The sequence below is a fragment of the Mastigoproctus giganteus genome, chromosome 4 (assembly GCF_048544385.1).
Source record: "Mastigoproctus giganteus isolate SK-2022 chromosome 4, ASM4854438v1, whole genome shotgun sequence".
In the NCBI taxonomy this organism is placed as follows: Eukaryota; Metazoa; Arthropoda; class Arachnida; order Uropygi; family Thelyphonidae; genus Mastigoproctus; species Mastigoproctus giganteus.
The window spans coordinates 161,064,411-161,080,708 of NC_143578.1; the positions used below are offsets into that span (position 1 = coordinate 161,064,411).

At 37.0% G+C, this 16,298-nt stretch overlaps 1 protein-coding gene across 1 annotated transcript in view; it reads left to right on the forward strand.

Moving 5' to 3' along the window:
• LOC150087146 (endoplasmic reticulum transmembrane helix translocase) overlaps positions 1-16,298 on the forward strand; it is a 760,787-nt gene that overhangs the window by 517,639 nt on the left and 226,850 nt on the right. The window contains exon 16 of the mRNA XM_090371851.1: positions 3,721-3,830. Within this exon, the coding sequence (XP_090227977.1) occupies positions 3,721-3,830 (110 nt within the window). The remainder of the gene's footprint in view (positions 1-3,720; positions 3,831-16,298) is intronic.

Genomic DNA, 16,298 nt, shown 5'->3' on the forward strand with positions numbered 1-16,298 from the left:
AGTGGTTCCTTTTTCTGTAGATTCTTAATGCATGAAGAATCACTACTGATAATCAGATCAAGGGTATTACTCCCTCTATTTGCCTCCTGAACATGCTGATGTAGAAAACAATCATCCAATAAATCCACAAAAGCCTTGCTAGTGTGTGAATGACCACCCCACAAATTCCAGTCAGTATTTGGGAAATTAAAATCGCCCATTATAAGATACTCTGATTTACTGGCCCTCTGTGTTTCCCTGTACAGTTTTTTTATTATACTCATCAGAGTTATTAGTCCTATAACACACTCCTACTCTCAATTTTGATCCCCCAGTGCCTATGTCACACCAAACCGACTCGACACTGCACTGTCCAGTGATGCCACTTCTTTGGATTTAGTGTTTCTTAACTAATAGCATAACCCCTCCTCCCTTCCTATCTTGTCTATCCTTTCTGCCAACGACACATGGAATTTTATGAGCTATTCAGTGATGTGGCTGAGTTAGTGTACTCCCCAAATTCCATTTCACCATTCCTTATATCTTTGTGACACAACTTCTCGGATATCTCAACAATATCTGCCTTTGATGTTTTGATCAAAACATCAAATTTATTTACCAAACTCCTAGCATTGGTGTATATGCAAGTATACATGCACCTGTTCCTATTCTTAGCTACTGTAACACAACCCATGTGTTTACTTGTACTGCAATGACTCCCAGCAGTCTCTGAAATACCCTGCTTGTTGTTTTCCAGGCAGCAGCCTGGAAAACAAGATGCAGGGTATTTCAGTTGTGTGTTACTGGATAGTTTACTGTATATCTTGTTGTATGAATTTGGATTATGCAACCTTTCTTATTGGGCTCTCGTCCGTGATCTTGTAGGTAGCAGAATAATTATAATTGCTGTCCTTCCACATAATGGAAAAAGCTTGAGTTTCAGCCCTGCCAACGACACATGGAATTTTATGAGCTATTCAGTGATGTGGCTGAGTTAGTGAACTGCTCAAGAATACAATAAGTGATACCCCACAACTTTAGTTGCTTTTGGCACACACTTTACCTAATCTGTGATTAGCATTAGTAGAGGCATATGATGCAAGAAAGGAAGCTTATATCGCATCAGCCAAAACAAAAAAAAAAAAACCCCTCCCATTTCACCCATCCATTCACTCGAAATGTTTGTCTTGTTCTGCCTTGAAATAATATAAGTTGTTGACCTCCACTACAACAGATGGCAGTTTGTTCCAACTATCAACCACACCTCTATTCTACAATTGTCTTTCCTCAATTTGAATTTATGTTCTCTGAGTTGAGTAATCTCAGCAAGAGGAAGATTCCCATTAGCATTTGTCTTGCTCAGACTATTCAAGGCCTTATACACTTCAAATAGATCACCTCACAGGTGCCCAGTCTCCAGAAGCTGCAATGTGCAGAACAGTTCAATAATGTGCTTTTCTTGGTAACACACCAACCCTTTTTTCCACTCAGCAATCTCGTTGCCCATCTCTCTGCTTGTTCCAACAGCTTTTTATCTTTCCTAAAATGAGGCCTCCAGACCTGTATACAGTACTCAACGTGTGGCCTGATTATTACCTTATATAAGGGGACAATCACATCCTTATCCCTGCTAGCAAAATTCCTGTATATCATTGTCAAGATGCCGCAGCCTGTCTGCACTTCTCAGAAAACTTCATATCTGACTGCACAATTACCACCAGGTCCTTTTCATTCTCTACTACCCTGAGGGTAGTACCACAAAGTTGGTATGTTACTCTGGAGTTACTGTTACCTATATGCAATACTTTACATTTTTCAATGTTAAACTTCCGTTTCCACCTCTCGGCCTATCTTCTCAACTTTTCCAGATCTTTTTGCAGTAGCATACAATCATTACTGTCATTAACAATCCTGCCAACCTTTGTATCGTCTGCAAACTTAGACATTAACCCTGATATTGCTTCATCAATATCATTGATATATACCAGAAACAACATTGGACCAACCGCTAACTCTGGGGACCCCACTAATAACATTAGTCCACGAAGAGCAGTGTCCATTGATAACCACTCTGTTTTCTCCCACTCAACTATCCTTTTGTCCATTGTAGCAACTTTTCCTTAATGCTGTACTGCTCCAATTTGTACAGTTGTCTGCCATGTGCCACAGTATCAAAATCTTTCCTCACATACAACTATATGAAATCAAAAATATTTTTTGCATCCAATTCCTTTGTGACCACATCATAGTATCCAATCAAATTTGTCAGACAAGAATTTTGTTTAACAGATCCATGCTGTGTTTGAACTATAACTGCAGTCTTGTCTAGATGATTCTGCATCGCTTCCTTAACCTCTCACTGCATTATTTTCCTTGGAACAGAAGAGTAACAGGTCTGTAATTACTCGTGTTACTCTTTGAACCCCTTTGTGAATTGGGGACATATTTGCACATGTCCAGCCATGGGGACCTTCCCTGAGTAGTCCAAGGAAGCTCTTATAATTATGGCTAAGGGTTTGCTTACTCCCTTTACTGCTTCCTTTAATATAACTGGAGAGATCCCAGGCACCTTTCTTATGTTCAATTTCAACAATTTTTCTTCTGCTTTACTCTCAGTTATTACAAAATCATTTAGCTCTCTGCCAGAGTTTGATAAGTTTTTGGCCTCCGCTTCCCTACAGACTTCCTCATGTGTGAATGTAAGTGCAGAATACTCATTCAGTTTCCCAGCTACCTCAGCAGGTTCATCAAAAATTGAACCGTCAACATCAAGTGGACCAATCTGATTCATCCCCTTGCTTCTAGAGTTTATATAAGTAAAGAAGTCTTTTCTTTGCATTGTATGCCAAGGATTTCTTGTAATCTGCCTTTGCTTGCGTAACGTCCTTTCTGACTTGATTACAGACTATGTTATATCTACCATCTCTGTCTTCTGATAATTTATATGCGTCCCATGCATTTTTCTTCTCTGCCATGAGTCATTATGTCATCTGACATCCATTTAGACGACCTGAACCTTGAACAGTATTTCTTAGTTGGTAAGAAAAACCTAGTAGCTTTCAAGTAATTCCTTGAATGCTTCCCATTTAGAATTCCCTGTTGGTAATATCATCAGTTGGTCCCACTGTATAAAATTTAAGAAGTCTCTGAGACCACTGTAGTCACCTTTACAAAAGCAAAAACTCTTCCCTTTAGCCCTGATGGTAGTTACATCTTTAAGTAAATTGCACATCAGTACACTGTGATCGATGCCACCTAGTGGTTCCTTTATCTGCCAATTCTTAATGCATGAAGAATCACTGCTGATAATCAGATCAAGAGTATTACTCCCTCTAGTTGCCTCTCGAACATGCTGTTGTAGAAAACAATCATCCAATAAATTCACAGAAGTCTTGCTAGTGTGTGAGTGGCCAACCCACAAGTTCCAGTCTATATCTGGGAAGTTAAAATCTCCCATTATAACACTGTCTGATTTACTTGCCCACTCTATTTCCTTGTACAGTTGTTCATTGTACTCATCAGAGTCATTTGGCCTATAACACTCCCACTCTCAACTTGGTCATGATGTATATACCCCAGTGGAAGTGTTGTTCTCTAGTTGAATGAGTATTCTGTGAAACAATACCCTTCCTAAATCTGAAACCTTTTTTTCATTATACCCTGTTTTATATATTTTTTAATTTGCTATAATACATTATTTATAAATGAACCTTGATATTATGCCCATGTATTGTAATTTAGATACAGACTGGCATTGGGTGTCTATAGATGAAACCATAAGTTTGCCCATGTTTTCTATCAGAGCAGTGAAAGAAGTGTGTTCTAATTATGATCTCTGTCTTACTGGGGAGGTAGGAAAAATTTCTCTTTGTGAAAAACCTCTCATATTGAATTACTTTTTTCTTTATTAAAATAGTAATATTAAAAAGAAAATTTTAAAATAAAGAATTACTTTTTTCTCTATTAAATTAGTAATATTAGGAAGAAATTTTAGAAATAAAGAATTTGGCGTAATGCAAGAAAGCAAACACTTGCCATGGGAATAGTTTTCATTGTTTACAATTAAGAAGAAATTTTATAGTGGACGATAGGAGATTGAATAGACTTCACATTCTGAAGATTGTTAAATTTTAGAATGTGACAACCCTCTGTATTTCCTAGTACATCTTTCATAATGCTAAACATAATGATATACTCTACTTTGTTTTTACTGTTTAACTAATATACGTGCACACCCTATTTTCTCAAAAATATTAAGGAAATTCATATGTACTGAAAAACAATGTAGTGTAAACCACTTTGACCATTAACAGTTTCACTTTAAAGGGTATTATGTAGAAGACCTACGATCCATTTTCAAACATACTGTAACTAAAGGTACACAAATTGGTGCTTGCACATCATTTGATTTTTTTAATTCTTGTTATTATTTTTTTTTATAATGTTACCTGTTGAAAAAAACATGGAAGATGCAACTCTTGCCTCATTTTTTTTTTTTTAAATTTCCACATTTTACTTTCAGCGAATGCTCTCATAACCATAATTACAACTTGGGTTGTGGTGCCTCCGTAGCCTGGTGGGGTGGTGCCTCCGTAGCCAGGTGGACAGGAGCAGCAGATGTAGCACATGCTTCTTGATTAGACCGGGGTTCGAGCCTGTAACCACCAAATACGGAGGATGCGGAAAGGTCAGAGAATGACCACTGCATATCCCTGGAGTAATATGGCCTTAGTTGCTAATGCTCCTAAAAACCAAATAACAAATAACAACAACTTGGGTTACATGGTGGCATTGATAATTTTCCAGAAAAGTTTCTTTCATTGTATTACTAAACTTTCCATCAAAACTGTTTCATTCAAATGAGACTGACAAAGCACTAATAATAAAAGAAGTCAGCTGGGACCAAGAAATAAATTCATTATTTTGAAAATTAAAACAGCATTCATTGCAATGGCATTTTACTGTATCAGCATTGTGCAACTGGTACAGTAAGTAGTAATGCAATGCCATATCATACTCTTGAAGCAGATGGTGGATTAGTAGTAAGAATATGGTTGATACCACTTGGCATTGATTGCATATTAGTAGCAGGGATGAATTAGAAAGAATTAGTTCCACAAGAAAATTAGTATTTTTGTGTGGATATATGAATAAATGTATGACCCTAATTAGCTATCTGGAGATTTTCCTCAGTATTTTACCCAGTAAATTCCAAACCTCATTAGTAGTAAGAAACTTGAAGTTGCCATTTGAAATATTGTCAGGAGATTACTAGCATGGATGGGCTTAGAAAGAAAAGCCCCAGAAAAGAAAAAAAAAAAATTGTTTGAAGTATTTTTATTTGAAACTATGGGTAAGTGTACCAGTGACTTCAGTGAATCATTAGAAGAGGCTGAGACTCTCTGAGATTTTTCTCTCTATCTTCCATTTTAGTCTGACCTTAATTAACCCTTAATCTGGATTAACTGGATTAAGAAACGGAATCCACATTTGGGATTATGTGCAGATTAGTATTAATAAAACAGAGATCACTAATTTTTCAGATTAAGTAGTTACTAGAAATGCTCTCTTATGCCAAATCCAATAGAATCTGTTATTTTTTTAAACATTCATATATTCATAAAAGTCTTCCAGTTCTCTATTACTGATTTTCATTTTTTCCATGCATCTTAGTTTTTGATGTTGATAAATTACAGAATTAATTTTTCTTAATAAATATAATTTTAACACAAAATATTCTAAGTGAAATTGATTAATTGCTTTTCGGTACTATACCTGACAAAACAGCCATCTGACTAAACCACAATATAACTGCCATATTAAACAGTGATTAATGGAAAGTGTGTATTGTTGTTGATGGCATTACAGGATTAAACCTAAGGCTACTTATAAATCAATTTTGACAGTGAAAGTATTTTACAGTATGTAGTAATGTACATGGCAGACTTTCAGTGTTTGGTAAGCTACATTAGGTGATAGATGACTCTCATCAACAGGTGTAATACCACCACTTTGCTTATTGGAGGCAGTATCCATGTTTAGTCTCCAGTGCAAAGCTCTGGTAATCCCTCCCCATCTCTTCCATCATGCAGTATGATTGATGTCTTTTGAGGTTATGATGGACATCGTGGAAAGATACAATCTTCCTTATGTTTTGAGAGTAAAGCTCTAAAATAGTGGTCTGAACCTATTGGTAACTCTGTAGGAGGCTTCTGGATCAGCTAGTGTATAATCTCGCTGCCTCTACTCTGTCAGATAGTGACTGGAGGGAGTCCTAGTAGTGGTATGCAGGGGCATTCTCAAGGCCACATTATGCCAGGGAACAGGATGTATTTTTACCATGTGTATGCCATTTCCAAAAATTCATTACTTCATACAGCATGCCCCCCACTTTTTCTTACTACTGGATACACCATGAATTGTCAATCTAATAGAGCAAACTTATCTGCGAAAAGATCTAAACCTTCCAAACACTTCCTAGTTCGTTTCACAAATATATGCGGTCTCAGTTCTAATTTCAATGATGTCCATTTCCACTTACAGTCTGTCAAATCCCATGTATTTTTTCTGATAGAATCCCAGTTATCGGTTGATTCAACCACTGCTCATCTCAGTTGTCTGAATTATTCTCTGTAAGATTCTTTTTGCTTCAGTGGTGGTACTTGTGCATATGTGTGTATGTTCTGATATTCCCTCTCAGAGACTTGGTAATTTGGAATCTCCTCATTTCAATCTTTTCTAGCTTAAAATCTCTCTACCACATTCTGTCAAATTCATCTGTTGCTTCTATCATTCTCCCAATTCCACTACTCAATTAAATCTCTTTGACTTCCTCTCTTTGAAACTTGACTTTCTCCAGTCCAACTTTCCTAACCGTGAGGTAATTTTCCTTGGTGATTTTAATGTTCACAACTCCAGCTGTCTTCCGTTTTCTAATCACACAGACCCAGCTGGTCAAGCTGGGTCTGTGTGATTAGAAAACAGAAGACATGCTGAGGTTTTTGCAATTACTAATGACCTTGCACAGACAGTGTCATTAGTAAATGCAAAAGCTTTAGATACCAAACAATGCTAATTCAAATACCAGACAATCCTAACCACACAGCCAGCATGCAGTGTCATTAGTAAATGCAAAAGCTTCAGATACCAAACAATCCTAACCTCACAGCCAACACGCTTGATCTTTTTCTCACAAACAACTCTTCTGTTGTTTGTTTGTTATTTGGTTTTTAGGAGCATTAGCAACTAAGGCCATATTGCTCCGGGATATGCGGTGGTCATTCCCTGACCTTTCTGTATTTGGTGGTGATGGGCTCGAACCCCGGTCTAATCAAGAAGCGTGTGCTACGCACTGCTGCTCCTTCCCACCTGGCTATGGAGGCACCACAACAACTCTTCTAAGTACATGAGCAAGGCGAGTGGTCCTCTAGGCACCTCAGACCACTACTTGGTGAGGGTCTCTTCTCCAATCTCAGGTGACCATTCCCAAACTTGTGTTGCTTGGCATTACAAGAGTGCACAGGGGGATGATCTGTGATATTTCGTTTCTTCTTTTCCTTGGATTGTTTCCAAATCTTCAGTTTCGTTTTCTGTCTACACCAAAGCACACAACAATTGTAAAGAGTTATTAATCAGTCCAAACTAGATTACGAATAGGCTAAGAGTAGAAAACTTGCTTCTTATCCAAATGGTAGCCAAGTATTCTGGTCTCTTGCCAAAGCTAATGGCCCCAACTTTTGTCCATCTCTGTTCCCACCTCTGTCAAAACCAGATGGTTCTATTGCCACTTCAGCTAAAAATAAAGCTGACCTGCTTGCATCCAGTTTTTTTTTTCCAACTCATGTATTAATGATTTTGGTAAACCACCTCCCACCATTCCCAGTACACTCCATTCAATACCTCCTTTGGTCTTCTATCAGAAGGATGTCACAAGGATTTTGAAGAGTCTTGATGCTAAGAAAGCTGCAGGTCCTGATGATATTTCTCCACTTGTTCCCAAAACCTGCTCCTGTTCTGTGTTGCCTTTTTTCATTTTCTTATTCCAAAGGAATTTTTCGTTCTGCTTGGAAATTGGCTCATATCCGACCAGTTAATAAAAAGGGTGAGAAATCCCACCCATCCAATTATTGTCCCACTGTAATTACTTCTACTCTTAAACTGTCTAGAATCCTTCCAACTGATCAACAATCGCTAGTATGTATTCCATCAGCGTCGATCCACTGATGATATTCTGGCTTGTTACCCAACTATGGACAAATTCAATGGAAAAGTTTGGTAAAATTCAAGCAGTTGCTCTTGACATTTCAAAGCTTTTGTTTGTGTTTGCCATAAATAAGCTTCCATCATGTGGTTTGCCAACTGTTTTTGTAATTGGGTATCCAATTTTCTCTCTGACTGCTCTCTGTGTGTGATGGTAGATGGCCCTCTGTCTTCTAACTTCTCCACTAATGCTGGTGCTCCCCAAGGTTCAGTTCTTTCTCCCATTCTTTTCCTCTTCTACATTAATGAATTTTTCTTGCTGATGATAGCACATTGTGTTCTACCTTCCAGTTTGAGAAACCTTGCCCTGCTCAAACAGCTTCAACTTCTTGAATATCCACCACCAATTCCTTAAATGCTGATCTTAAATGCTGATCTATGTTATTTTTGCCTCACTTTTCAAGTGAGGCAAAGATAACTTAGTTGATTTCAATCCTTCTACAACTCAGACCTATCTTATATCTCCCAAAAAAAAAGATTCTTCTGCTCCTATACTTATCTTCGATGACACTCTGATTTCTAGGCAAGATGATATATCTCTATTGGGGATTACCCTGACTTCTAATCTTTCTTGGCATAAGCACATTACAAATATTGCTTCATCTGCATCTAAAATACTGGATGATCTCTTTTGCTCTTAGACTTTTCTTCCAAACAGCTGTTCACTCTGTACAAATTGGAAATCTGCCCTACCATGGAATATTGTTCCCCATATTCTGGGATGGAGCCCCCAAAACTTCCCTCAGGCTTCTAGATTCCATTCAGAAAATTGCAGTTAGGTTAATTAATGACTCTTCTCTGACAAAGTCTAACCACTCACTGTTTCATAGACATTCTGTTTCTGCTGCATGCTTTTCTATGGATACTGTTCTTCTGAATTGGCTTCTATAAATTTTGCTCTGTCTCTCTCTCTCCCTTTCAGTGGTCTGAACATGTACAGTTACTACTCAACATCCTTTTACTGTCCAACTTCAAACTCAGAGAACCAACTTTTCTTCCTCATTTATTCATTCAACTTCTGTTTTCTGGAAAGACCTTCCCTCATACGTATTTCCTGATAATTACTACAGAAATTTGTCTAATGTCAACAAATATCTTCTTTCAATCTTTTCAACCTCCAACCCATGCAAGGCACTAAGTGCTATAAGTTCTAATAGGAGTTTTCATAAAAAAAAAAAAAAACCAGCAACATTGAAACATCTTTCATGGTCCAGGAGCTCACATCTGGTGAGCATGGGCTTCGCACTCCAAAGGACCTGAGCTGGATATCATCATTCTTCTCTTTCTTGGTGATTCCTTTCTACGCTCTCTCTCTCTCTCTCACACACACACACACAGGATAATTCAGAAATTTTTTTTGCCCAGTGCAGCATTAAGCCTTAGGCTTGCTTACTGCATCATATGGATAATAATAATAATCAGTTTTACACATTTCTCTAATTTATCCCATGGAAAATCTTTGAAAATCATGTGTTATTCACTGAATAGTTGAAAGAATTTCATTTATAGATGTAATATTAAGCTATTAATGCATTCAAAAAACTGGCTGTTTAAGTTTATACTAAGTGATTAGTTAGGTATTAAGAATTTTCAAAGTATTAAATTATGAAAATTATCAAAGCATATCATTTGCAACCCTATGTATATCATCTGCCAGATGGCACTTGGAAATATATTTTTTAGGCATACCAATAGTAAGATACTTTCTGTTAATTGTTTTTTTTTTTTTTTTTCTGGTATTATTGAATGCCAAAAATGGCTGAAATTAATTATTTTTTAAAATAATTTTTTTATATATGTTTAAGTGGCATGAACTCATAAGGAAAAAACGTTGCCAATTCCTGCATTAAAGGAATTGTCTTACAAATGAAAATTGAACTATTTATTGTAAAATATTTCTTGAAAGATGCACCTTCCCAGTTACATTACGTATAGTGTGTATAGTGTATTTAATAAACAAATACTAAAAATGAGATGCTTTGAATATTGCATAATTGACATTATGTTACATGCATCAGATGATCACTATGCAGAAATTATACATTCAAGAAAAAAATTGTCCCCTTGCTTGAAAAGCAAGTAAACAAATAAAAGGACTTTCAAAGTTCTGACTGATCACAATATTCAGGTTGAAATAGTAATTTAAAGGTGAAATATTTGATATAATAAACCTTTTGAATACCTATAAAAATGCACCAAACCCATCAATAAATTCATATATATGGAATGGATGCTTTTAAAAGTACACTCCTTTGGGAGGAAGCAAAAAATGCGTAAAAATGTTATTAATATTCACTTTCAAATTAACAGACTTATTTTTCAGTAAGTTTATTTTGCTAAAATTTTCATTTTAAAATACCTAAAAGTGAGTAATGATGACTGGTCAGTGGTGGTGGTTGTTTTTTTTTTTTGTTTTTTTTAAGAGCTATTGAAAGATTGGCATTTTGTTTGCCATTCCACTCATGACAGAAACTTTGAATGAATATTTTCAAAAATAAATGTTTAAATGGTCAGATAAACAAAACTGTGTTGATATAAAAATAATTAATTTTTTTATGTAAATTTAACGTAAATTTTAACATACTGATTAGAACATGATATGGTAGGAAGAAGTTCAATAAAATATTACTAAAACACTTGGTTTATTATTCCTGGTTAAGTATTCCTCAAATATATTGATGTAATTATTTTTTTAATTTTATAAACATTTCTTTTTCATTTTAGAGCACATTATATAAATAGGATAAAGTTCTGCATCTTATGCCCTCCCCGTTTTATGCTTTAAAACTCAATTTTATCATGGTTACTGCAATCAGTATTTAGTCACCATACAATTCCTTATTTGCACACATTAGCATTTTATTTCATGTCATGTTTTCCTAATTATATACTTGAGTGATTATTAATCATATTCAGTGAACATAATGATCTCATTAGGACATTTGACTCTATTGCCCCTCAATAGAGTTAAATGTCCTTGAATTACTGTAGATTTTCTTGCTTTGTTATTTTTTTGACTACTCTACGTCAGAATATTGAATACATGATAGTGCTTTGTTGCCTAGAATGGACTGTTGGTCCAATGAAGTAAATGTATTTTTAAAGTTGTCAGTCAATTAACTATTGACACTCCGTAAAAACAGATAATTCAGGAAAATATGTTTACTTTTTACAGCAATGTAAACCAATTGCTTTGGTTTTGGTTTTTTGCATCAACCCGAATGGTATACGACTCTAGTTGTGAAATAATTTCACCTACTAGTACAGCTGTGCGATCTTCAGTGCCACAGAGAAGAAAGTGGAATCAGTCACACAAGACATCTTTGTGTGTTGCACAAACACAGAGCAAGAAGCACACATTCACCAGAAACTATAAAATGTTGGTTATTGACACTAGATTCGATGTAACATTTTTTTCACACTAGTCATCGGAAAGCTGTATATCGTCACCGCCAATGTTGATGTTACTTATGCACTTGCTAACGGAGCCCTTTGTAAATTATCCCAGGTCAAATACAACAAAGAGCAACAGATACGATGATTGTGGCTTGAATTTACTACTTCGCTGAAGATTGGAAAGTTAGCTCACAAGAAGGTGGTGAGATACATGAAAGGAAACAGCATCATTCCTGCAGCCATGCTGCTTATAAGATGAACCGCGAGTATATCATTGAACAATAATCACACAATCTCTGCCAAAAGAAATCACTTCTCTCTCTCTCATACCAGCTTGTGCAATGATGATACAGGTCGCAAGGCAGCACAATCGATACAATGGTTTATGAGTATGAAAAGGGGCACAAACAGCATCTGGTTTATGTCGCTCTGTCACAAGTAACTGACATCAATGGATTTTACATCATCTCACTGATCAACAACAAGAGATTCTACCATGGCCTGAGAAATGCTACATCTACCATCGATCTTCAAAATGAGTTTGCCAGGCTTGTGACTAATCAGCTACACAAAAGACAGGACATCTTGCTCGAATTCATCCATGATAGGAAGGAACTTCCTATCATGGATGAATTTTCTCACTCAACTGCCAAAAGTTGAGTTTTCTCACTCAACTGCCAAAGCCTATGGAAGCACCATGCCAACCTCACCGACACTGTTACGCAGCAATGAACTATCGCAAATCATGTCACTTCCTAAATGACGCTAACTCAGTCACTTTTTGGAAATGGCATCTTTTTCATGTTGCAAAATCTTGAAAAATTGGTTTTACTTCAGTCAGAAATTTAGTAGGTGCCGTCAAAGATGTCAAAATGATGTCATTTGACAACATGTAAATAACATCATTTTATAGCATGGAAATGACATGATTTCCGTGTGCCAAAATGATTCCATTTTCATGTAGTCAAATGATGTAATTTCTGGAAAGTGACTGAGTTAGCGTCATTTAGGCAGTGTTAGCTCAGAAGTGTTAATGGAGAGGAACAAAGGGTTGCCAAGAAAGGCTTAAGTTCCTAAATGATGTTAATGACGCTAACTCAGTCATTTTCTGGATACGTCATTTGACAATGCAGAAATATCATTTTGCAACACAGAATTGACAAAAATTACGAATTGCATAATTGACAAAAATTTCCAAATTGCCAAATGGGAAATGACGCATTTCCGTGTCTCCAAATTTTTACAAATTGGTTTTACTTCAGTCCAAAATTTAGTAGGTACCACCAGAGATGTCAAAAGAGGATGTCATTTGATGATACAGAAATTGTCATTTTGCAGCATGGAAATTATGCCAAATGGCTTAATTTTCCTTGTTGCAAAATCGTGACAAATTGGTTTTACTTCAGTCCGAAATTTAGTAGGTGCCACCCAAGATGTTTACACATCAATAATATAAAAATCGAATTTCCAGAAAATATCCTGACTCACCAGTATCCAAATAAATGAATTTCATGATTAGTGACCCATTAGTTTTAATGGGTCACTAATCATGAAATTCATCAGTTCATAACAAAAAGGGGTGCACCAGTTCTTAACAAAAAAAAAAAAAGCCAGCAAATGCAAAATGGGAAGCATTCAAAGAACTTATCTTGGAAGCTACTAGGCTTTACATACCAACTAAGAAATATTGTTCAAGGTTTAGGCCTAAATGGATGTCAGATGAACTGATGAGGCATATGGCAGAGAAGAAACATGCATGGGATACATACCAATTAACACAGAAGTCTATGATAGATATAAGTTGAACTGTAACCAAGTTACAAAGGAGGTTAGGCAGGCGAAGGCAGATTACGAGAAATCTTTGGCAAGGGATGCAAAGAAAAACAGCAAAGAGTTCTTTACTTATGTAACCTCTAGAAGAAAGGGGATGAATCAGATTGGTCCACTTGATATCGATGGGTCAACTGTTGATGATCCTGCTCAGGTAGCTAACAAACTAAATGAATATTTTGCATCGACATTCACACATGAGGAGTTATTTAGCGAGGGGAAAGCCAGAGGTGTATTCTAGCAGTAAGCTAGAGAATCTTGTAATAACTGAGAGTAAAGTGGAGGACAAATTGTTGAAGTTAAACACAAGAAAGGCACCCGGGGTGGATATGATCTATCCAGTTATATTAAAGGAGGCAGCAAAGGAAGTAAGCAAACCCTTAGCCATAATTATGAGAGCTTCCTTGGACTCAGGGGAGGTACCCACAGACTGGAGATGTGCAAATGTCACCCCAATTCACAAAGGAGGATCAAAGGCTGACACAAGTAATTATAGACCTGTGAGTTTAACTTCTGTTCCAGGAAAATTAATGGAGGCACTAGTTAAAGAAGCACTGCAGGATCATTTAGACAAGACTTCAGTTATAGCTCGGACACAGCATGGTTTTGTTAAGGGGAAGTCTTGCCTGACCAATTTGATTGGATACTATGATGCAGTCACAAAGGAACTGGATGCAGGGAATAACTTTGATATTATATACTTGGATCTTAGAAAGGCTTTTGATACTGTTGCACTTGGAAGACTGCTGCACAAATTGGAGCAGTGTGGCACTGGAGGCAAATTGCTGCTGTGGATAAAGGGGTGGCTGAGGGGGAGAAGACAGAGAGTGGTAATCAATGGACACTGCTCGTCGTGGACTAATGTTATTAGTGGAGTCCCTCAGGGCTCAGTGTTGGGTCCATTATTGTTTTCTGTATTCATAAATGATATTGATGAGGGTATATCAAGCTTAATGTCGAAGTTTGCAGACGATACAAAGGTAGGCAGGGTTGTCAAGGACACTACTGACACTATGCTGCTGAAACAAGATCGGGAAAGGTTGAGCAGATGGGCTGAGAGGTGGCAAATGAAGTTTAACATTGACAAATGTAAAGTACTACACATGGGAAACAGCAATCCCAGAGCAACGTATCAACTCTGTGGTACTACACTGACAGTGGTAGAGAATGAAAGGGACTTGGGGGTGGTTGTGCAGGCAGATATGAAGTTCTCTGAGCAGTGCAGACGGGCTGCAAGAGTAGCTCATGGTGTGTTGTCAATGATATATAGGAATTTTTCTAGCAGGGACAAGGAGGTGATTATTCCCTTGTATAAGGCAATGGTCAGGCCACACCTAGAGTACTGTATACAGGCCTGGAGGCCTCATTTCAAGAAGGATGTAGAGCTGCTGGAACGAGTACAGAGAAGGGCAACAAGATTAGTGAATGGAACAAAGGGGTGCTCTTACGAAGAAAGGCTTAAGTTTTGCAAATTACAGTGTCTGGAGACTAGGCACCAGCGAGGTGATCTGATAGAGGTGTATAAAGCCTTGAATGGTTTGAGCATGCTCAATGCTGATGGGGGGGGTGGTGCGCCTCCGTAGCCAGGTGGGAAGGAGCAGCAGTGCGCAGCATACGCTTCTTGATTAAACCGGGGTTTGAGCCCGTCACCACCAAATACGGAGGATGCGGAAAGGTCAGGGAATGACCACCGCATATCCCCGGAGCAATATGGCCTTAGTTGCTAATGCTCCTAAAAATCAAACAATAACAAACAATGCTGATGGGATTCTTCCTCTCGCTCAGAATAATCACCTGAGAGGGCATAAATTCAAATTGAGGAAAGACAGATGTAGGATAGACGTGCGGAAATTTGCCTTTAGCCAGCGGGTGGTTGGTTGGTGGAACAGACTTCCATCCCTTGTCGTGGAAGTTGATAGCCTAAATAAGTTTAAGGCTCAGCTGGACAGGTATTTTGAACGAACAGAGGGGTGAAGTGGTTTTTTTTTTTTTTTTTTGCTGATGCTGCATAAGCTTGCTTTCTTGCATCAAATGCCTCTACTAATGCTAATGCTAAAATATAAGACCTACAGAGTCCTTCATTGCTAATCAGAGAAAAACTTTGAAGATATTAATCAATTCTTATTGCGATTGCCCAAAAACCATAGAATAGATGAGCATCACAAACGGGTGTTTCTTATTGAAATACACAAAGGTCTATTAAAAAAGTTAGGCTTCCCTCCCATATTAATGTAATATGTGAACTTAATAAAATTGATAAAAAAACATTATTTCCTTTGAATTGAATTAAATGATAAAAAACATTAATTCTTTTGAAATAAATGAAACCAACAACATTATTGTCATTGGTTTCATGCATTTATCGATTTAAAAGGAAATTGGAATTTTGACCTGTGTTTTCTTGTGGTTAGTTCAACAGTCAAAACAGCAGGATATGGAGCAATGAAAAATCCTTGTGTTTTCTTTTTTCATGAAATGCCCTTATAGCCTTAGAAAATTTTCATCACTGAGTTATTCGACCTTTTCTTTAATGACATATTTGGCTGGAACAACTAATAGGATTTAATATACAGGAATTCCCCGACTTATGTAAGGGTTGGGTTCCGTGGAAAGCTGCATAAGTCGGAATTGCCCCCATGCTTGTTCAGCACTCACAGCTGTGCTCGCTGAATTGATTGAATCAAAAAAGAAATATTCGAGGAACATTCAAATAGAATTATTATTGTATTTATTAAATTTTTTATCTCATGCGCATGAAAAATTACAAAAGTGTGCAATTTAAAAAAATTTCAAAATTATAATATTATAGAAAAAGAGAGGAGACAGGCATAACG